This window comes from Camelus dromedarius, chromosome 3 (assembly GCF_036321535.1).
Source record: "Camelus dromedarius isolate mCamDro1 chromosome 3, mCamDro1.pat, whole genome shotgun sequence".
Taxonomy (NCBI): domain Eukaryota; kingdom Metazoa; phylum Chordata; class Mammalia; order Artiodactyla; family Camelidae; genus Camelus; species Camelus dromedarius.
In genome coordinates, this window is record NC_087438.1 from 49,666,327 (window position 1) to 49,691,346 (window position 25,020).

General features: G+C 34.3%; 1 protein-coding gene across 1 annotated transcript in view; it reads right to left on the minus strand.

Annotated features, from left to right (window-relative positions):
- ANKRD31 (ankyrin repeat domain 31) overlaps window positions 1-25,020 on the minus strand; it is a 109,139-nt gene that overhangs the window by 58,528 nt on the left and 25,591 nt on the right. The window contains 5 exon segments of the mRNA XM_064481560.1: window positions 5,602-5,744; window positions 12,822-12,977; window positions 19,032-19,141; window positions 21,186-21,457; window positions 23,780-24,337. Coding sequence (XP_064337630.1) covers window positions 5,602-5,744; window positions 12,822-12,977; window positions 19,032-19,141; window positions 21,186-21,457; window positions 23,780-24,337 — 1,239 coding nt within the window.

The following is a 25,020-nucleotide window of genomic DNA, read 5'->3' on the forward strand; positions in this document are numbered from 1 at the left end:
TTCTGCAGTAGTAAATGTAATTTTAACAGATTCCAAGAGATAGTTATATCTTCTATATAAATCTGTGTTGCTGTTACTTCTCAGTGTTAGGGAGAAACTGGTAAATCCTAAATCTGTTACTATTCCTCAAGTAATTTCCACTACAAATCTCTCTGACTTCATCACCCGCTGATGCCCTAAAGAAAAAAATGGCCTCTCCTTTCTTTTATGCACATATTTTACATCCAATATACTCTGTAGTGTACTTAGTTCTTATATTATCTGTCTCTCCTGTACTCCAAGTTTTTTAAAAGCCAGACTTTTTTCCTTTTAAAGTTGATGTATTATTTTTGAATAAGGAATTAATAAATACAGTTCAAAATACAGAAGGCTCAGAAAGATAAGTTTCCCTCCTCTACCTTTGTCCTCCAGCCATCTAATTATTTTTCCTCAGTCAGCTCTGGTATCAGTTTCCTCTGAATTTTTCCAGATTTAGTCTAGTCCAGTAGGAATATATGTAAATATGCATGAATGTGTATATATATATTTTCCTACACAAGTGGTCACATACTATGTACATTCCTCGGTATCTTAGCTTCTTTCTCGCCCACCCTATCCTACAACAGAACTTGAATATTGTTTCATATTAGTATGGATTGAACTTCCTCATTCTTCTTAGCAGCTGAGTAATAGTTTACTTTTGAATGTATTATATGAATGTACTATAATTTATTTAATCAGTACCCTATTGATGAATGCTTAAGCTACTTCTAAGCTTTTGAAACAGATACATACCTAAATCATCTTTATATCCCCAGTGCCTATCTCAGTATCTGGCATAGAGTGTATGTTCAATAAATGTTGTTTAATAAAAGAATAAATGTTGATCAAGGAGGATGTGGAGAATATGGTTTAAATAACAATACTAGAAGAGGCCTAAATCTCCAAGGTAATGTCTGGAATGAGAAAAAGGATCCGAATATCTGTAAATTTTATGCACCTAAAAATTAAAGATATATACATTTTTTCTTTTATAAGAAAGCATTCTAGGAGAGAAAAATGTCCCACAACACACATGGACATTATGACCCAAATCATTTAAAAATTATTAAGACTCAGAAACCTGATGATTCTGCTTTTCAAATGACTTTATTGTGGGAATGCTAGATAGGGTGATTGAAAGTAATAGTAAATTAATTAAATCTATTAATTCATATACAAGCCACATACAAGAAGAAGATAAAAGAACTTATGCCTAGATCTTCATGTTTTGTTCAGCAAAACAGAGAGCGCACTGTTTTCTTTCAGGAAAAGTAGTTTTGTAAAAGGGTTGCCAAAAGAGCTGTGTTGTTTATCTCTGGAGGTTTTATGTCAAATAACTAACCATGCAGTATGAGAGTAATTCAGGACCAAGGAGCATGAGAAAGGAGACTGGAGGAAGAGAAAAGGCAGGGGCCAGCACCTCATTTTTCTGGAAATCTGGGTTGGTGATCCCAAGGAAGTGGATACATTACTCTGGCAGTCTGTTTTAGACAATGGATACTCTGCTTCACCAACTATCCACATTTACCAATTTCCTCTATAGCTTGGTATTAGGAATTCTGAAGTCTACTTATGTTATATATCCTCTAACTTAAAAAAAAAAAACTCTCTTCTCACCTAATGGTAGTAAATAAATTACTCCCAGTGAGTTTTTTACCCCTATTTAAAATCTGCATTTAGGTTCTGTATTAATTATCCGTTACTAACAAACAAGTTACCCCAAAATTTAGTAGCCAAAAACAGTAATAAATATTTATAATCTCACAGATTCTGTGGGACAGGAATTTGGGAGTGGCATAGGTGGGTGGCTCTTTTTCTCAGGGTCTTTCAGGAGTTTGTAGTCAAGAGGCTGGCTGGGGATACAATCATCTAAAAGCCTGACTGAGGCTGGAGGATGATTCCAACATGGCTCACTCACATGGCTGTGGGCAGGAGGCCTTAGTTCACTGCCATGTGAACCTCTTCACACTGTTGCTTGAGTGTCTGCGCAATATGACATCTGGCTTCCCCCAGAGTTAACGAACAAGAGAGTGAGAGAACAAGGAAGAAGCCACAACAGCCTTTAACCTAGTCTCAGAAGTCACACACCATGTCCCTTCTGTCACATCCTACTGGTTTGAAGCAAGTCACTGAAACTCCAGCCCACACTCCTGAGAAGAGGAATTGGGCTCCACTTTTTGAAGGGAGGAGCGTTAAACAATCCGTGGACGTATTTTAAGGACACCATGTGTTCTTAACTGGAATAAGCAGAGCAATTTCAGTAAGTGGTGGGCATCACAATCCTCACTTAGTTTATCAAGCAGTAGGCCCCTCAAGGAAATATACTTCTGCTTAAAGCTTGCCCATGGATTTTCACCTTTAATCAATTATTGAATCAAGTGCTTTCCTCCTTCTAGAATCCGCTGACTTCCCATGGTGCTGAACCACACTGACTCCATTTTGTCAGCTCCATCTCAGGCCTGAAGCCTACTTCCTCCCGTTTCTGTGTGCCTGAGCTCTAGCTGACTCACAAGGAATGCACTCAGGCCAGATAAATTCATACCAACTTTTACCCTTGCCTTCATCTGATGTGGAAACTGGAAGGCTGCCTTTTGCTAACACAGACAGTAAATGGTCATTAGACTTTTAGAGAAAGGAAAAACCCCTGGTTCCAGTCAGTGTGGACATGCTTCTCATCAGGTAGTCACGTAGTCTATTTTTAGCTTTGGCCCCTTTAAATCCCTCTGTACTCCTTTCAGTGGTGTGGAATACAGCTGTCAATGCCTCTGGGTCGTTGTCTGTCCCATACTGCCTGTATGTAAGTTACCCACAGTAAACTTCATAATTGCACATTATGGAATTGCCTACTTTGTTTTTCAGTCTCAAAGTTCCTTTCAGTTCAGGGGATATTATTCCATATACCCGCCTTCCAACAACTTCCTTGTGTAAGAAGCCAATAGGACAGAGAATAAAATTCTTTCGAGTACTTGAAAAGTCAATATTTTGACCACATATCCCTAATGGGATAGAAACAAAACAAAAAAAGCACTTCACCAGTAGTTTCACTGTTAATAATAATATTGCTAATATTACTAATATCACTAATAGTAATACTGTAAATATATGGTACAATAAAGAAATAAGTTAATGTATTAAGAAATAAATATTTAACACAACAGAAAAAGATACAAGTATAAAATCAAAGTTATTAAGAATCAATAATATTTAGTTTGAAATGGAATTATCAGCAAGAATTCATGGTTTGTTTTTCTTTCTAAAAGTATGTATTTCACTGAAAATGCTTAAAGGAAAGAAATCCAATAGTAATGAGCACACCTAGCACCCAGATTGTGGTCTCTAAATAGATTTCCTGTTAAAACATCCATTTACAGAAAATATGGGAAGAAACAAGCTACACAATATCACAAAGATAAAATGGGTCAAATCCAGAGTTTAGGAAATTCTAAAAGACAAATGACCCAAGTTCTACAAGACATACAAAAAATAAAAATACAGGAAGAACTGTTAGAGATTAAAACATACTTAATATGGAATCTTAAAAAAAGAGACAAATTTGAATTTATTTACAAACAGAAACAGATTCACAGACATAGAAAACAAACTTGTGGTTACCGGGGGGAAGGGGAGGGGTGGAGGGATAAATTGTGAGTTCAGGGTTTGCAGATACTGGCTACTATATATAAAATAGATAAACAACAAGGTCATACTGAATAGCACAGGGAACTATATTCAATACCTTGTAATAGCCTATAATGAAAAAGAATATGAAAAGGAGTATATATATATATGTATATATAACTGAATCGCTACTCTGTACACCAAAAATTAACACATTATAAACCAACTATACTTCAATTTAAAAAAATACTTAAGAGACAACAAATACATGTAATGTACAGACCTTGGTGGATCCTGTTTCAAACAAAAACTTGCAATAAAAACATTTTTAGATAAGTTGGGAAATCTAAATATGGACTGGATATTATTATTAAATGGTATTACGAAACTTAGTTTTTATTAGGTGAAATAACAAAAAATGTTCTTATCTGTTAGAGATGCAGAGACACAAGAACTTATGGGTACAATGGTATGATGTCTGGGATTTTGTAAAAATATTTCCAGCAGTGACAAAGTACCATACATGTTCCAGCCTGGAGAGAAAGTTTGACTCTTTACAGTCTAATAGAGTTTATAATCAAACTTTATAAGAGTATATAATCGAACTTTATCCAAACACAAATTGAATGCATCATCACCACCTCTGAGGGGTATATTTTCAATATATGTGAATCCCAAAAACACTGTCAATGAATTTCCAATTCAACATCTCATATACTCATATACCACAGGACACTTGATCAAATAAAAGCTTGTTAAAATTGTGGTAACTTACATTGACTTGTCATACCATTTCCTTTACATACTAACAAAGAGAGCCGAATAAAAGATGAATCAAGGTTAGTCTGAGATGACTTGCTGTTAGTGATGTCCGTGGATTCTCAAAGATCACTACATTCTTGCCTAAATGTCTCCTAGCATATGTTCAATAATTTGTTCCAGATTTTTCTAAGGAATCACTCTGAGCTGATCATCTGTAATTCATAAATTCTGCCTTTTCCACACTTAAAAGAATGTATTTATTTTTTAACAGTTTTACTGGGATATAAACCACACACCAAACAATTCACCCATGTAAAGAATATAATTCAATGTTTTTTCGTACATTAAGAGGGTTGTGCAATCATAACCACAATCTAATTTTAGAACATGTTCATTCCCCCAAAAGAAACCCTTTAATCATTACCTGTCACTCTCCATTACCACCCTCTATCTCCTCCTATTCCTAATCTTCTGTCTCCACAGATTTGAACTACTATGAGTATTTCAAATAAATGGTATGCATTTTTAAACTGCTTTTCACTTAAAAAATAGGATATTATCTTTTAGCATTCCTACCTTTTCGTATCTTTCCAATATAACAGTCAATGCCTGTAAGATAATATGTTCAAATTCCTTCAACTCTGGAGTGTTTAAGAAGCTCACATTCCCCAGCTGCTGGGTCCAGCATCGGGGTGCCATGGCTTTCCTGTCTCACACTCTAAGAAGGAAACATTCTCCTAAAGTCTATAAAGTATTATACAAAAAGAGTCTTAAAGAAGTTTAAAAAAATACTATGTGTAACAAAAATACATTCTGTATTTATTAAAAGTAACGTGTAAAATGGCATCTACCATACTAAGCACAACCAACCCATCACACAGTAAAATTTTATTATAAATTCTGAGTATTGATTAGCAGAAAAGACCAAAACTGAATTCCTATCTGCTTTTCTATTGCTTGGTCCCAGAGATTTTTTTTTAAATTTTTTTATTGATTTATAATCATTTTACAATGTTGTGTCAAATTCCAGTGTAGAGCACAGTTTTTCAGTTATACATGAACATATATATATTGTCACATTTTTTTCTCTGTTAGCTACCATAAGATCTTGTATATATTTCCCTGTGCTATACAGTATAATCTTGTTTTTAATACTTGCACAATGTAGTGTTTGCTCTGCAAACAAAAGAATCACAGTACCTTATAATGCCCATTCATCACAGCATCTTGTAGGGGAGTGATCTGGTACATTCCTCTGATATTTACATCTGCTCCACCTTTTAATAGTTCATTTGCTACTTGATAAAATCCTCCTACACTAGCTTCATGCAGTGCTGTCCAACCTATTATACAAAAAAGAAGTGGTATTTGTTTATATTTGTCATCTTTTTTCCAGCTGGGTAATTCCTTTATTCTAATAGCAAACATTTATATCTTTCTCCTTTTGTATAAGGCATTTCCTCTTAACTCTGAAACTAGTTACATCTTTTTTTTTAATTGAAGTATAGTCAACTTACAATGTTGTGTTAATTTCTGGTGTATAGCAGTGATTCATTTATACATATTGATCTATCTATAAATATTCCTTTTCATATTCTTTTTCATTATAGGCCATTACAAGGTATTGAATATAGTTCCCTGTGCTGTGCAGTAGGACTTTATTGCTCCATCTTAATAATATTTTGCACTTGCCCTTAAAATAGGAACTCTAATTCTAAGTTGTTGCTTTTAAAATATTTTGGTTATATGAGACAAGATAATCTCACCATGAAAGCAAACTATATTATTTGTGGATTCAAAAAATCTGATGGACAAATAAAATTCCTACCCCTAACTCTGTTGGAATTAATATGGAAAAAAATGAAAAGTAAAAAATACTTTAAACTATTCCTGCCCCTCTCAAATAAAAAGGATATAAGTGGGGTCATTATTAGTTCACAAAGAATGCTGACTGCAGACTATTCTTCCGTGAAGAAGTAGGGGAAAAGTCGTATTTATAGCTCAAGGTACTTTCATTAAAGTAACCCAGCTAGCAGGACTACACAGAAGTCAGTTCGAAAGCATAAATTGACCCTTGAACAACATGGGTTTGAACTGCAGTGGGTTCACTTTACGTACAGATTTTTTTCAACAGTAGATACTACAGTAGTACACGATCCAGGGTTGGCAGAAGGAGGAAACATGGATACGGAGGGCTGATTATAAGTTATACTCGGGTTTTTGACCACACAGAACCTCAGCACCCCTAGCACCTATGTTGTTCAAGAGTCAACTGTGTATTTCTTTTCTTCCTATTTGCAAGAAGTTAGTTACAGTAGTTCAACTAACAAACTACAAACTGCTCCAAGAAAACAAGTCATCAGATAAGTTATCTCTTTTCTTTGCTAGTCAGAAGCAATGGTATGGGTCATATTTATTAAATTCCAATAAATCATATAAGCGATGTAATAAAACCTAAAAGTTGCATGTTAAAGTGTATTTTACTCTTTCCATAAACCAGACTTTCTCAATCTAGGCACTAACATTTCCAGAACTTTCTCCATAAACCAATTTCTCAATCTTGGCACCAACATTTTGGGCTAAATAATTCTCTGTTGTTCTTAGCACTGTTCAATGTTCAGCAGTATTCCTGGCCTTAATCCACCAGATGCCAGCAGCATCCCATCCCTATCATAGTTGTAACAACTAAAAATTTTTCCAGAAACTACTAAATGTCCCCTTGGAAGTAAAATCACTCCAGTTAAGAACTACTACAGGAGTTCCTCCTAGAGTTTTAATTAGAAAGCCTTGAGGAAGAAATGAGAGTACCAAAACTGGTAAATATACAGTTAACAGAATTTTTTTCCCTATAAATTTCCTTAAAATGAATATGGGTACTTAAAGCAAAAATTACTATGCTTTGGGGTTTACACTGTATACAGATGTAATATATGTGACAGATACAACATAAAGGATAAGGGAGATGTGTTCAATATTCTTACATTTTATAAGAAGTATTACAATATTAACTCTCAGGAGAGTATGAAACACTAAAAAATGTATAATGTAATCCCTAGAGTAACCACAATAAAATAATACAAAGACAAAGAAAGAAAAAGCTGAAGTACACAAGAAAAAACTAGTAAAATGGCAGTTGAGTCCAAATATTTATATTAAATGAAAACTGACTACTCACCCCAATTAGATAGGCAGAAGTTGTCAGAATGGATAAAAAAGTGAAACTATATGCTGTCTCTACATTTTAAATATAAATACATAGATAGTTTGAAAATGAAAGGATGGAAAAAGATATAGCAAACAGAGAGGAAACATAATAAGGCTAGGATGTCTATATTCATATCATACATAGTAGACTTCAAGACAAAGTGTAGTACCAGAATTTAAGAGGGATATTTCTTTTTTTTTAATTTTTTTTTGTTTGTTTATTTTTCCTTTTTCTTTTTTTAAGTTCTTCTGTTTCTTTCTTTTTTAGGGAATGGGTAATTAGGTTTATTTATTTATTTATTTTTAGAAGAGGTACTGGGGATTGAACTCAGGACTTCATGCATGTTAAGCATGCACTCTACCACAACCTCCCCTCACTGATAAAGAGGGATATTTCTTAATGATAAAAAGGTCAATGTAATGGAAGACATGACAATTACAACTGCCTATCTACCTAATAACAGAGCTTACATACAAGAAGCAAATAACAAGCAAAATACAAGAAGCAAAAATTCACAGAATTAAAGGTAGAAATAACTCCACAATCATAGTTGTGAAGACTTCAACAACCCTCTAAGGAAATGACAAATCAACTAGATAAAAAATAAAGACAAAGATGATCTGAACATTATCAACCACCTTTAATCTGAGTGACATTTATAGAACATTACTAACAACAACTGAAGAATAAACATTCAAGTGCACATGGGGTATTTACCAAGAAAGACCATATCTTAGGCAGTAAACCAATTCTCAACAAATGTAAAAGGATCAAATTCATAGAAAGTATATTTTTGACCACAATGGAACTGAATTAGAAAGTAATAATAGAAAGTTATCTGAAGAATCCTCAAATATTCAAAAATTAAACAACTTCTAATATAATCCTGGGGTCAAAGAAGCAATCATAAAAGAAATTTAAAATATTTCAAACTGAATGATGATGAAAATACAACATATCAATAATGTAGTATGCAGCAAAAGCATTATTTAGAGGGAATTTAAAGCTTTAAATGCTTACAGTAGGGAAGAAAGTACAAAAGTCTGCGACCTTATGCTCAAAGGTCAAAGAAGAACCAATACCTTAATACCAAAACCAGTCAAAGATATCACAAAAAAAGAAAATTACAGGCCAATATCACGAATGAATATAGATACAAAAATTCTCAACAAAACACTAGCAAATCAACTCCAACAATGCATTACAAGGATCATACACTATGATCAAGTGGAATTTATCCCAGGGATGCAAGGATTTTTCAATATCTGCAAATTAATCAATGTGATACACCACATTAACAAAAGGAAGGATAAAAACCATGTGATCATCTCAATCAATGCAGAAAAAGCTTTTGATAAAATTCAACATCTATTTAGGATAAAAACTCTCCAGAAAGTGGACACAGAGGGAACATATCTCAACTTAACAAAGGACATATATGACAAACCCATAGCTAACACCATACTTAATGGTGAAAAGCTAAAAGCATTTTGTCTAAGATCAGGAATAATTCTCACCACTTTTATTCAACAAAGTTTTGGAAGTCATAGACATAGCAATCAGAGAAGAAAAAGAAATAAAAGGAATCCACATTGGAAAAGAAGTAAAACTGTCATTATTTGCAGATGACATAATACTATAAATAGAAAACCCTAAAGAAGCAACCAGAAAACTACTAGAGCTCATCAATGAATTTGGTAAAGTTGTAGGACACAAAATTAATATACAGAAATCAGCTGCGTTTCTATACACTAACAATGAAATCACAGAAAAAGAAATTAATGAACCAGCCCCATTTACTATCACATCAAAAAGAATAAAATACCTAGGAATAAACCTACTTAAGGAGACAAAGGACCTGTACTCTGACTATAAAACACTGATGAAAAAAATTGAAGACAACACAAACAGATGGAAAAATATACCGTCTTCTTAGATTGGAAAAATCAATACTGTTAAAATGGCCATACTACCCAAGGCATGTGCAGATTCAATGAAATCCTTATCAAATTACCAATGACATTCTTCACAGAAGTGGAACAAAAAATGTTAAAATTTTAATGGAAGCACAAAAGACCCTGAATAGCCAAAACATTCTTAAGAAAGAAAACAGACCTGAAGAAATCACACTCCCTGATGTCATACTATACTACAAAGCTACAGTAATCAAAACAATAGAATACTGGCACAAAAACAGACATATAAATCAATGGAACAGGACCGAGAGCCCAGAAAAACACCCATGCACTTGTGGTCAATTAACCTATGACAAAGGAGGCAAGAATATACAATGGAGAAAAAGACAGTCTCTCCAGCAAGTGGTGCTGGGAAAGTTGGCTAGCTGCATGTACAAGAATGAAATTAGAACATTCTCTAACACCATATACCTAAATTAAATACCTAAATGTAAGACCAAATACTATAAAACTCTTAGAGGAAACCATAGGCAGAGTACTCTTTGACATAAATCACAGTAATTTTTTTTTGGAAGTAGCTCCTAGAGTAAAGGAAATAAAAGCAAAAATAAACAAGTGGTACCTAATTAAACTTAAAAGCTTTTACCATATGATCCAGTAATCCCACTCCTGGGCATATATCTGGAGAAAACTATAATTTGAAAAGACACATGAACCCCAATATTTACAATAGACAACATATGGAAACAACCTAAATGACCATCAACAGATGCATGATAAAGAAGTTGTGGTATATTTAATACAATGGATAAAAGACAGTCTCTTCAGCAAGTGGTGTTGGGAAAACTGGACAGCAGCATGTAAATCAATGAAGTTAGAACACTCCCTCACACCATACACAAAAACAAACTCAGAATGGTTTACTTAAATATAAGACAAGACACTATAAATCTCCTAGAAGAAAACTTAGGCAAAACATTCTCTAACATAAATCTTAGCAATGTTCTCTTAGGGAAGTCTACCCAGGCAACAGAAATGAAAGCAAAAATAAACAAATGGGACCTAATTAAACTTACAAGCTTTTGCACAGCAAAGGAAACCATAAGCAAGACAAAAAGACAACCTACCAAACAGGAGAAAATATTTGCAAATGATGCAACTCACAAATGTTTAATTTCCAGAATATAAAAATAGCTCATACAAACTTAATAAAAAACAAATAACCCAATCCAAAAATGGGCAGAAGACCTAAATAAGCAATTCTCTAGTGAAGACATAAAAATGGCCAATAGGCACATGAAAAAATGCTCAATATCACTAACTATCAGAGAAATGCAAATCAAAACTACAATGAGGTATCACCTCACACTAGTTAGAATGGCCATCATTCAAAAGCCCACAAATGATAAATGCTGGAGAGGGTGTGGAGAAAAAGAACCCTCTTACAGTCTTGGTTGGAATGTAGTTTGGTGCAACCATTAGGGAAAACAATATGGAAATTCCTCAAAAAACTAAAAATAGACTTACTATATGATCCAGCAATCCCACTCTTGGGCATTTATCCAGAGGGAACTCTAATTCAAAAACATACATGCACCCCAATGTTCATAGCAGCACTATTTACAATAGCTAAGACATGGAAACAACCTAAATGTCCACTGACAGATGACTGGATCAAGAAGTTGTGGTATATTTCTACAATGGAATACTACTCAACCATAAAAAATAATAAAATAATGTCATTTGCAGCAACATAGATGGACCTGGAGATTGTCATTCTAAGTGAAGCAAGCCACAAAGAGAAAGAAAAATACCGTATGATATCACTCATACGTGGAATCTAAAAAAAAAAGACAGATGAACTTATTTACGAAACAGAAACAGACTCACAGACATAGAAAACAAATTTTCAGTTACAGGGTGAGGTGGGAAGAGATAAATTGGGAGTTCAAGATTTGCAAATACTAATATATATATATAAAATAGATAAACAATACGCTCATACTATATAGCACAGGAAAATTGTATTTACTATCTTGTGGTAACTTATGGTGAAAAAGAATATGAAAATGAATATATGTATGTTCATGTATGACTGAAGCATTATGTTGTACACCAGAAACTGACACAACATTGTAAACTGACTATACTTATATATATACACACACATACATACACACACACACACACACACATACATATATATATATGTATATATGTGTGTGTGTGTGTGTGTGTGTGTGTGTGTGTATATATATATATAAAATTTTTTTTAAAAGAGAGATTGATGTTTGGGAAATCCACAAAGTCAAGTTAGCAGCATGCAGAACTACTCCTGAACTTAAGGAATCGATACAGACTAAGAGAAAGAACCATATATTTCTCAAAATCAAGGGAGCAAGTGCTCTGGTTAGCAAGTAAGTTGAGGGATACCCTAAGACCATGACAGTTGACCTGGGTATGAGATTTAGAATAACAGTCATTAAAACCCTGATTATGGTATAAACCCAGGCCCTGCTTAAGTAAGTGCTGAGAGTACACTCATAATCACCTGCCTGTCCATGGATTGTGCTGTTGATCTCTGTGTACCATTAGACTTTGTGCACTGTTTCATACACCCAGAAAGTCTAGAAACAATAGTACAAGTATGGACACATAAAAGCAGTATCTAGGCTGGCCCAGTGTTGCTTGGTGTTTTAAGCGCTTAAGTGCCTTTAAGGAATCATTCCTCTCCAGGAGAACATGTCAGGTTCTCCTTACAGGAGACTGTACCAGAGACCCAGCCTCTGCAGAAGACTGTTCCTTCTGAGCTTCCTGCCACACCCGCTTTACCTCATAGTCTGTTCTCTCCATTTCCCTGGCCATTGCCCCTGCTGTACATCTATCACTTTATCATCAGTTTTCCCCAAAATTCAGTGTACCATAAGCTTCTTTCAGCTGTGGACCTCATTTTCCTTCCGAGAAAAGTTGAATCTCATAGTAACAAGGCCCATGCAAAGCCAGCAAGCCAGCCCCAGGAGCCTCATCCTTCTGTGCAATGCCACTGCAAGTGGCTCAGCTGATGGGCCCCAGGCAGGCATAGCCTTTGAAGATGAAACAGAATGTTATTCTCCCACCTCTCCCTGTTGTCTTACCACTGCCCTGGGAGATGATGGTGAAGCATTACCTAAGCAGAAAAATTACCTGGAAAGTTTCTGTTTGAGACTTGCCTTAGGCCTACTTTACCATACCTTCATAGTAATGACGCAGGAAACTACAAACCACTTTCAAGAGAACTGAGGGTGGTAACTGCAACCTACCAGCGTAACTTGGTTGATTAACATTTCCACCCATTTTTATGTAATGATGAACAAGACCAGCGTCATTGTGCAGAGCAGCCTTATACAGTAAGTTCTCTCCAAAAATGTTTCTCCGGTTAATGTTAGAAAGAGACATTTTATTCATCTTCATTTTTTCTGAAATGAGGGAATGAACAAAAGAAAATTAAAAAAAATTAATAATCCTTAAAATCTTGAGGTTTGAAAATCATGGGGTGGGTATAGCTCAGTTGTAGAAAATGCACTTAGGCATGCATGAGATCCTGGGTTCAATCCCCAGTACTTCCATTAAATAAACAAATATTTACACCTAATTGCCACCCCTCCCTCAAAAAAAAAAACCAAAAATAAAGTAAAATAAAATGTTTTTTTGAAAAATAGAAAATCAGAGAGAACACAGGTTAACAGGATGAATCCTGTCAATATTCTGGAATAAAGGTATATTATGAAGAAGTATCATCCATTAACCCAACTATAATGGTATCTACATGCAAAAAGTGAAAAAGACGAATGTCATTAGTTTGAAAATATGTGACTAAATTATAAATCATGTAATCAGCTTATGTTGACTGAAACCCCAGGAAAGGTACATATATGAGAAGACTGACAGATTACCTTCTTAAAAGTTCTGGTGAAAGAGATTATTTAAATCTAGAATTAGATGTTATTAAACCTAAAAAAATGTTGTAAGACCAAAATGTCTTATAAAATCATGAGGAGAAAATCTCAGAAGTGCATAAGGAAGATACAAAAATTAACCCCAGCAAGACCAGAAAAGAGAATGCTAAGTTTTCTTTCTCTGCTGAAAATAGTTGTCATGAAATTAAATAAAGAACTATGATCTTGATCTGTAAAACAGTTTTGACTTCTTAAGCTGGAAATACACAATTAAAATAGTTTTCCAAGTTATGTATACCGAGTACCATTTTTCCACCGTGCCTCCTAAAATGCTAAAAAAACTTCTGATTTAGATAATCCAAATCCTGCCAATTTTTGGTTTTCCTGAATTTCAGAACAGCTTTCATGATAGATTTTTCCAGTATTGATATGAATAACCTGCCCCATTCTAAAACCTCAGAAAGGTAATTGGGTACTGCAGCAGATTTCTTAATGGACCACAATTTACTGCTTTGCTTTTATTTGATTCCCTTCATTCAGTTGCACTGTAAAACAAACCAACTGCTGAAAATTTGAGACTGCCTTCCCCACTCCAAACTACAAACCATTCTGCTCCCACCAGATAAACTATATGCTTACCAAAAATCAGTAGTCTCTACTCCCAGATCAGTCTTTGCCAGTTGTACTTGCTGTTATAATTATGTAATTTATTAAAAATATCAAATTAAAAAGAATACAAAAATCATCAGTGAAAACTTAGTCATCAAAGACATTCACTTCCAGTCATGACTAAAAAACTGTGACTTGCCACCCCATTGTAAACAACTAGAACGCTAGACAAAATATATGGGGGGAAGAAAGGTATATTCAGACATTGCAAAACAGGTAGTTCAGATCTATGTCTTTCCTGAGTGAAGGCAAACACTGAAGTGAGCCCTAAGGTCACTCCAGCTTCTTGTCTGGAGACTTTTCAGAGTATCGCACAAGAATACCAAGGTGACTCCGCTGAATTAAGGAGACAGATTAGAGTTTGAGGAAGATGGGGTGAATAGCATTTGCAGGGTAGGGCACCAAAGATGAGGGAATAGAGAAAAGGTACTAGAAATCTATAAGGAGGGCTCCTTGAGTTGTCATCTGAATACTAAACCGCTTATCTGTGGGGTGAATCATCATGAGGCCAGGCAAGAACAACTACCCAGGAACTATAAACTGACAGCTGTCAGAGATCACACAGGGTGGGAGACATTCACATTACTGCCAGCCTGAAGAGAGAGACCTTGCTGAACAATTGGGGCATTTAGAGAGACCCTTAATGGGTCATGTCTTAATCACAGGGCTAAACTAGACCCTGAGTAAAGCCTACACTAGACTTGCTTCACAGGGTTTTCAGTGTTGAAAGGATCAAGCTGATCTTCAAGTAATTTGTTGGCCAAAACAAAAATCAACAGTCTTTAAATATATGGAGAGAGACACTCAACACTGTGCTGCATATGGATATCCAACTGTTCACCACTTTGTCAAAGCTCAGGGTTTATTTCTGAACTTCCTTCTCCTTCCACTGATCTATCATCCTATCTTGACTGCAGTGTCATGCTGTTTTGATTACTTATAGCCATATAATAATTCTTGAGATCAGGTAGTGTTAGTCTCTAACTTAATTTTTTACCAGAGTTGTCTTACTATTCTAGGTCCTTTGCATTCCTTATGAATTTGAGAACCAGCTATTGAATTTCTGCCAAAAACCCTCCAAGGATTTTGATTGGGATTGTTTAGAATCCATAAATACATCTGAGTAGAAATAACATCTTAACAATATTGAGTCTTCTGACTGATGAACAAGCTGTATCTCTCCATTTCTCTCCATCAAATTTTCCTCGGTTTCTCTGAATGATATTTTATAGGTTTCAGTATACCTATCTTTTACATCTTTTGTCAAATTTTATCCCTATGTATTTTTTGATATTGTGGTATAAATTTCACTAATTGCTTGGTTTTCAAGTTTTACTGTTTGTTGCTAGAATACAGAAATATAACTAATATTTGTATATTGATCTCATTTCCTGCAACTCTGCTAAACTCACAGTAACTTTTATTGTAGATTCCATCAGATTTTCTATATACATGATGACATCATTTGTGACTAAAGACTGTTTTACTTCTTTTCCAATATGGATGCCTTTTGTTTTTCTTCCTTATTGTACTGGCTAGAACCTCCAGTACAATGATCAGCAGAAGCGTTGAGAGCAGACATCCGTCTTACTTCTGATCCTAAGGGGAAAGCACTCAGCCTTTTATCACTGAGTATGATAGCTGTGTATTTTCTGGTAGATGCCCTCTGTCGGTGACCAAGTTCTCCTCTATCCTTAGTCTGCTGAGAGTTTTCATCAGTAATGGATGTTAGATTACTGTCAAAATCTGTCTCTGCATCTATTGAGATAAGCATATGGTTTTTCTTTTTTAGTTTATTAATGTAACAAATTATAGTGAGTGATTTTTCAAATGTAAAGCCAACCCAGCATCCCTGGGATAAATCCCCTTGGTCATGATATTATAAAGTTAGATAGTTGAATAGTTGGAAGTTCATGATGATATAAAGTTGGATATGATTTGCTAAAATTTAATTTAGATTATTGCATCTAAGTTCATGAAGAATACTGAGCTGCAGTTTTCTTTTCTTGCAATGTCTTTGATTTTGGTGTCAGTTTAATGGTGACCTCGTAAGATGAACTGGGAAGCATTTCCTCATCTTCAATTTTTTGCAGAAGTTTGTGGATAACTGGTATTATATCTTCCACAAATGTCTGGTAGAATTCACCAGGGAAGATGTTACAGACTGAACTGTGTCATCACAAAATTTATAAGTTGAACTCCTTATATAATAGGGTTGGTATTCCTATAAAAAAGGAAGAGGTACCACAGCTCTCTGCACACACAAAAAGGACACTGCAAGAAAGCACTCTCTGCAAGCCAGGAAGAGAGGTCGCAGCAGAACCCAAAATTTCCAGCACTTTTCCAGGACTTTCAGCCCCCAGAACTGTGAGAAAATAAATTTGTCATTTAAGCCATCTAGTTTGTGGTATTTAGTCATGTAGCCCTAGCAGACTAATATAGAAGGCATCTGGGCCTAGAGGTTTTTTTGTTGATTTAGTTTTTGCTGAGGAAGTTTTTAATTACAAATGCAATTTATTTAATAGATATATTATTATTCAGGTTGCCCACTTCTTTCTAATAATTTGTGTCTCTCAAGGAATTTGTCCATTTCATCAAAGCTGAATGTGTTGGCAAAAAGTTGTTCATAATGTTCCCTTATTATCCTTTTCATATCTGTAGATCATGTCATGATGTTACCTCTCCTGCTTCTGATACTGGTAATATATGTCTTCCTTTTTTTCCTGGTCAGTTTGGAAGAGGCTTATCAATTTTACTGATCTTCTCCAAGAACCAGATACTGGTTTTATAGGTTTTTTCTGTTTTCTGTTTCATTGATCTTTGCTTTACTATTGTTTTTGTCTTTACTATTTCCTTTCTTCTGTTAACTCTGGACTTCATTCACTCTTCTTTTTCTAGTTTCTTAAGACAGAAGTTGATGCCACGGATCTGAGAGTGTTCATTTCTAACACAGGTATTTAGTACTATAATTTCCCCTGCTAATTACTCTTTTCATGACATCTCCAAGTACTGTAATATTGTATTTTCATTTTACTTTAGTTAAAAACACTTTCAAATTTCCTTTAAATTTCTTCTTTAACCCATGAATTATTTTAAAGTGTGCTGTTTAGTTTCCAAATATTTCAAGATTTTATAGAGATCTTTCTGTTACTGATTTCTGATTTAATTCTATTTGGTGTCAGAGAAAATACTCCTTATGACTTTAATCCTTTTAAATTTATTGATACTTACTTTATGGCCCAGCATATAAATACCTTGATAAATATTCTGAGTGCATTAGAAAAGAATGCATGATTTTTTGTTCTTGGGTGGAAAGTTTTATGAATGTTAAATAAGTCAAGATGGTTGACAGTGTTGTTTAAATATTCTATATCCTTACTGATAATCTGTCCACTTGGGTTACTATAATGAGTTCCCAATCCCTGAAAGAGTGGTACTGGAATCTCTGACTGTAATTGTGGGTTTGTCTATTTCTTCTTGCAGTTTTATTAGTGTCTGCTTCATGTATTTTGAAACTCTATTATTGAGAGAATAACTGTTTACTTTAAATAAACACTCAGGAGTAGAATTGCTGGACTGTACGGTGAGGAAATCTCCATACTGTTGTCCACAGTGGCTGCACCAATCTACATTTCCACCATCACTCCCCTTTGCTTTTATTTTCCAGAATTTTCTTGGCTAGTCTTTTATATTTACCTTTCCACCGAAGATTTTTTATCATTCTCATAGCTAACCTTCTGTTCTATAAAGCAAAATAAAATAAAAGAAAATAATTAACCAATAAACAAAAATCTGTTTTTGATTGAGCTCTCATACATTTATAGAAAAATTTAGGGAGAAGAAAAATTTCTTACAACACTGAATTTTTATGGTCAAGAATGAGGTTCTTCTTTCAATTTATTTCAGTCTTTCTATATGTACCTCAGCAGAATTTCATACTCTCTTCTTCCAGGTGTGGCAATTTCTGATTAGGTATGTAAGTAGGTATTTTCTCTCCTGTGTAACTATTATAAACGGGATCTTCTCTTATATTTTGTAACTGGGTTATATATATTTATATATGTATGTGTGTGTGTGTGTGTGTGTATATATATATATATATGAAAAGTATTTTTGTCTTCTTTTGGTTTATTGAATTTTTTCAACTTTTTAGCTGGAAATAATTTCACTTTTAAAAACGTTGTAAAAATAAAACAAATGATTCATCCATTGTTAACATTTTGTCCTCTCCCTCCTATACACACATATATATGCACACAGACACATATAGACATAAAGAGTAACTTGTATACACCATGTCCATTTATTCACTAATACTCAAGTCATATTCTCTAAAAACAAGGACATTATCTTATATAACTAAATTATAATTTGGGAAATTTAACATGGATACAATGTTATCATTTAATCTACAGCCCATATTTCAATTTTGCCAACTGAACAATTATCTGTTATTTGGTAAATAGTCTTTCTAAATTCTCATTGTTTCTGACAGTTTTTTACTTCATTCTTTAGTGTTTTATAGGAACAAAGAAACAACACGTAAAAATACAAAAAAATTGCCTTCTTTCTTCTATTTATTCTTCTTGGTATAATTTCCCAAAGCCTATGCTAGCTTGGTCACACCACAAGTAGGTCAAACATCTAAATTTGAAAAGGGTTCTGAAACTAACCTCTCAACAGTACAAGTATAGGAAATATACCAGCCTATGAGGCAGAAGTTCAGGATCAAGTCCTAGTTATACTACTAATGAGCTGTGCAGTGCTGGGAAAAAATCCTTAACCTCTCTGAACTTCCTCATCAGTAAATGAGAAAGTTGTATCTCTAAATCCTTTTTAGTACCAGAATTATATGTTTCTTTAAGTTACTTATTTAAAGAAGTAAAGAAATAAAATATGCCTTACCATTCTTCCGTGTAAATTTTTTGTTTTTTCTGATCTGTTCTCTACTCTTGAGTCTGGATGAATGCACAGTCTTCCCTTTACCTTCAATCCTTAAAGCAAGATTCTGCATTCTTGAAAAATAAATGTGGTTTTAAAATTACTATCACATTCTCTACAACCATTCATAGAGAATCACACCAAACTTTTAACTAAATTTCTTAAAAACTCAAAGGTATTTTACTGAGCTGCTGTCAAACTGCATGGCAGTTTTAAATATGGAGATGGCTCCTGAGTAAATTGCAGATAATTCTGTGAGCGACATGCCATTATGGTTTCCAGCCTTGTCTTTGTGCCACCCGTGGGTTTCTCTTCTTTGGAGGCAGTCACCCACAAGTGTGAGTGTACTGAGTCTCCTGGCCATCACTCCCTATGTTGGCATTTCACTATCCACTGTATTCACAACTCCTAGGTAAAAAGAAACAGGCTCTTTGCAAGAAAAAAAGGGCTTGCCATGTGGTAAGGCATTGATTAAAAACTGCAAAATGCTGGCATAAAAACAGACGCAGAGATCAATGGAACAGAATAGAGAGCCCCAAAGTAAAGTTGCTTGTATATCGTCAATTAATTTATGACAAAAGAGCCAAGAATACACAATAGGGAAAGGATAGTCTCTTTAATAAACAGTGTTGGGAAAACTAGACAGCCACATGCAAAAGAATGAAACATATCACACACAAAAATCAACTCAATGGATTAAAGATTTAAATGTAAGATTTGAAACTATAAACTCCTAAGAAAAAAACATAGGGAGTACATAAGCACTCTGACATCAATCTTTGCAAGGATTTTTTTGGATTTGACACTGAAAGCAAAGGCAACAAAAAGCAAAAATAAACAAGTGAGACTACATCAAACTAAAAAGTTTCTGTACAGCAAACAAAACTATCAACAAAATGAAAAGATGACCTATCAAATGGGAGAAAATATTTGCAAATCATATATTTGAAAAGGGGTAAATATCCAAAACATGTAAAGAACTCATACAACTCAATAGCAAAAACAAACAATCCAATTAAAAAATGAGAGAGGAACTAAAAGGACATTTTCAAAAAAGACATCCAAATGGCCAACAGGTACATGAAAAGGTGCTCAGCATCACCAATTATCAGGGAAATGCAACTCAAAACCACAGTGAGGTATCACCTCACACCTGTCAGAATGGCTATTATCAAAAAGACAACTAATAACCAGTATTAGGGAGGTTGTGGGAAAAAAAGGAAGTCTTATGCATAGTTGATAGGAATGTAAGACAGTGCAGCCACTATGGAAAACAGTATGGAGATTCCTCAAAAAATCAAAAATAGAACTACCATATGATCCAGCAATTCTGCTTCTGGGTATTCATCCAAAGGAAACAAAATCACTGTCTTGAAAAAAATATCTGCACCCCCATTTTCACTGCAGCATTATTTACAATAGCCAAGACATGGAAGCAACCTAAGTATCCATCGATGGATGAATGAATAAAGAAAATATGATACACACACACACAATGGAACTGTACTCAGCCATAGAAAAGAAGACAATCCTGCCATTTGCAACAACGTGAATGAACAGGCCTTGAGGGCATTATGCAAAATGAAATAAGCCAGACAAGAAAGACAAATACCGTATGATCTCACTTACAAGTGGTATCTTAAAAAAAAACAAACCCAAATTCATAGATACAGAGAACAGACTGGTAGTTGCTGGAGGTGGGGGATGAGGTGGGTAGGTGAAATGGGTGAAGGTGGTCAAAAGATGCAAATTTCCACTTACAAGATAAGTAAGTCCAGGGGATGTAATGTACAGCATGGTGACTATAGTTAATACTACTGTACTGCATATTTGAAAAGTTGCTGAGAGAGTAGACCTTAAAAGTTGTCATCACAAGAAAAAGAAATTTGTAACTATGTGTGGTGATGGATGTTTAAGAAAGAAAGAAAATTAGCATTAGGCTGAAATACAACAATCTCCCATTACTTTGTCTTAAAAAAAAAGTAAAAGTTTTCTGGGTTTTTTTTTTAAATTGCAAAATAAATACAGTAACAACACTGAAAAATAAAGTTCCTTACTTAGAGGTAACTGTAACTCTAATATTCCAAGCATAAAATTATCTTTAGAGCTGTAGCATACCTGAATTTCTCAGTTGACGAGTTACTATTTGCTTGATCCTCACAGCCAAGTATTTTGGGTAAAATCTTCTCTGGCATCTTATATATGTCATTTGTGGGCTTTGCAACTCTGCCTACTTTCAGTCTGGATGATCTCCTTAACACACATGGAGTATCCTGGTCAGAGCAATTTTTCACTGGATTTGAATTTCCCTTATTATTCAGTGGATTATAAGAGGCAATATTTTGATGAACCAAAGTTTGCAATCCTAATGGATTTGGGTCTTCAAGAGTCTGTAAAAAGATGTAAGTACATACACAAATAATTGTAACAATGCAAAAAAAATTAAAAGTAGAAGAAATTAAGTTTTATCTTGTCCTTTGATCACACAAAAATATCTCGTAAGATGGAAGTGAAAAACTCATAGACATATATGAACATGATGAAAATTTTGTAATAATTTTGTAATAAACTAAAAGGTAATGCAGATTTAAAAGCCTATGACTGGAAGAGCATAAGTAAAAATTACTTTTATCAACATTGATCCTTAAAAATCAAGGGTAAACCTAAGGTCACTCTGGGTACTTTAATTTCACAGGAAATGGGTAGCATACAATGATGCGAGACACATAAAAACAGTGGGCTAGATCAATGTTCCATTCAACCTACTATTTTGTTATTTGACAGAAACAGTATGTAGTATTTATGGGATGAGATAGTATATAACCTCCATTATATTGATTTTGAAAGGTTAACAGTGTATCATGAATGGTTCTAACTTCCCTTTAATAATCCATTATAGATTTAACTTTCATGAGGATATATATTTTTCTACATATCATGTAAATCCTTCTTGAATTTATTTGTATATCCAGCTTGCAAAGCTTCTCAATCTCATATTTTTATTATAGTTGAGTAAGAGTATTATTTGGATTTATTCTAAATCAATCTCCTTTCTACTTTTAAGCAGACTTTTTTTTTGAAGACCTGCTAAATTCATGCTCACTCTGTCAATACCAATCAATTTCCTATACTTTACTCATATTACCTCTTTTTAGACTAGAACCCTGGAATGTTTAATTTAATCCTATGCCCTTTCCCTAAGATTAGTTTCTCTTTTCTGGATTTTTAAAAATCTTATTATGTCTGTTTTGAAATTTTTTGACCAGAATTGCATGTAGTATTATTCCAGGTATGTATGTTATAACATGAACTCAGTATCATGTTATTTAAATATTCCAAGAAATGTTCATAGGAGCATTTTGGTAATAGCCAGAAGGAAAAAAAAGAAAGAAAACAATGCAAATGACCATCATTAGAGAAACTGGTCAAATAAATTATACTATTATACATACACACAAATACATGCACACACAAAATACAGCCATACAGTGGAATACCGTTCAACAAGTAAAAACATTCAAGTACTGCTACATTTGTTGACATAGAAAGATAACCAAGATGTACTATTAAATTTAAAAAACAAGTTGCAAAGCACTATGCACAATATAATCCCATTACATAAAACAAATTTACATAGAATATGCATATAAAAATGGAGGCATACACCAAACTGTTAACAGTAATTATCTCTAGAAAGTGCAATTGTGGGGGACTTTTTCTTCCTCTATTATTATGTATTGCTATATTTGATTTATTTATAATGAGGCTGTATTGCTATTTTAATGAGGAAAAAAATAAAGATTATTTTTATCTATTCTACATATACCTGTCAGTATCCACAAATTTCGAACTCCCAGCCTGTCCCTTTCCACTCCCCAAGATTATTTTTAAAAGGAAAAAAATTATCAACAAGAAAAAGGGACTTGGCAAGTGGTAGGCTACTGGAGGGTCTCCAAGTGTAATACTCTAGGAATTCCAAATCAAGGACTGTGTCACCTGACAGTATCCTCAGACACAGAATGCAAAGATCTATTGAAGCCAGGCATAAGTTTTTCCCTCTCCTGGCAGCCCAACTGCATATATTTTATGTCCAACTAGAAGTTAACATGGGGTATCTCATCTCTACTCTGTATCCAGGTAGACACAGTGATATTGTAAGGTAACAGGGATAATTCTGGTAAAGAATTTTTTCCTTGTATGTAAGCAATCTAATGATGATATATCCTCTTAGGTTTTTAGGGGAGAAACTTACCTATTTTTACTTTTTAATCCCTTGAAAATTCTACCCTGGGAACCTCAAAAAATATCACTGTATTCTTCAAAATCAAGATGTATCTTCTCAGTGTTGGTATATGGATAGAAGGTTTGAATTTTTTTAAATAACTTACTTTTTAAAATTTTTTATTTTTTGAATTTTTTAAGGGGGAGAGGTAACTAGGTTTGTTTGTTTGTTTGTTTTAATGGAGGTACTGGGGATTTAACCCAGGAAAGGCATGCACTCTACCACTCAGCTATATATCCTCCCCCGCCAGAAGGTTTGCATTTAAAATAAACTATATGGGCAAGGAAGACTTGTTAAAGGTTACTATAAAAGGCAAAATCATAGACTCATGCTTACTTACTTGCTGCACTGAAAGATGCTTGTTCTGCAGCTCAGCTAACCTGGAATCTTGTTCAAATGGTGGAGTAGAACAAAGAGTCTCAAAATTCACCTCTGCTACTTGTGTACAGTCTTCATCAATCTGAGACATACCAGGCTCCACTTCTAAACATTCATTTCCAGTACTGAGACAAATGCCTCCCTCTTTTCTGTGACAGATGGGTTCCACCTTGGCTTCTGACAATGTGTTTAGGGCTGCTAACAACTCAGCTGGCAATGCATCATCCTTTGTGTTTTCTAGTAAATCTTCGTGACATGTCAAAGGCATTGATAGGGAACCCAGAGAGTTACTCAATGGGTTCATCAACTCTCTAGGTTCAAAATTACTCACTATTCCAAACAATCTTTCCTCCTGGGTGATTTCTGGTGATGTTAGTAATCCTTCCAAGGCAGACACAAAAGTTTCAAGAGAGCTTTCTTCATCCTTGGTTTCTTTAGAAGTCACGGTTAACACGACTTCCTTTCCAGGCTCAGAAAATGTATTTGGTGCTGCTAAGATCTTCTTTGGCTCTATTAATGATTTTTCCTTTACAGGAAATGTACTAGATTCTTCAGTAGTAGTACCTGAGAGAAGGCTTATTTCAGGAGAGTCTCTGCCTGCACTTAGTTCCTGTATATTCCAAAGAGAAGTTCCATCATTATAGTGTATACAAAAGTGTTTAAAATGAAAATGCCATAGTATTCTAGTTCATCATATTGCTAAGTTACCTTCAAAAAGCTTTATCAACTGTCCTCCCTTCCATAAATAAAAATACTCTTTATTACTTTCTTATACCAAATTACTAATGACTGTGAATACATGGTTAAACATTCAATAGTGGACCAAGGATAAAATTGGCTGGGCCATAATTACAGATGGCAAATTATCTATTCAGTTAAATTGAAATTATCTGGGCTAAGGGAAGAGGCAGCAATGACATGGATAGTTAAATTAACAGATAATCTAAAAACTTCACTGCAGTTAATGGTTGTAAAATTCTCCCTTGCTAAAAATCTCTATTGAATTTAATTTAAATTACTAAATGGGAACAAAATTGGTATAGTTTCACCTTTTTATTCCTCACCTCTGTGTAAGTATGTAAATGTGAAGTAAAGAACAGGAGGTCAGCGGGAAAAAGAAAAGAAATGAATTTTCTATGAAAACATTATAAGCTCTGGCTATAAATCAATGGTTCTGAGTTGTGGTTACATTAAACAAAAAACAGAAAATTCATATTTCTAAATGACTATTATTTTAAAAGACATCACCTTAATAGGTTATACCTTTCCTCACCATGTTTCCAATGAGCAAAA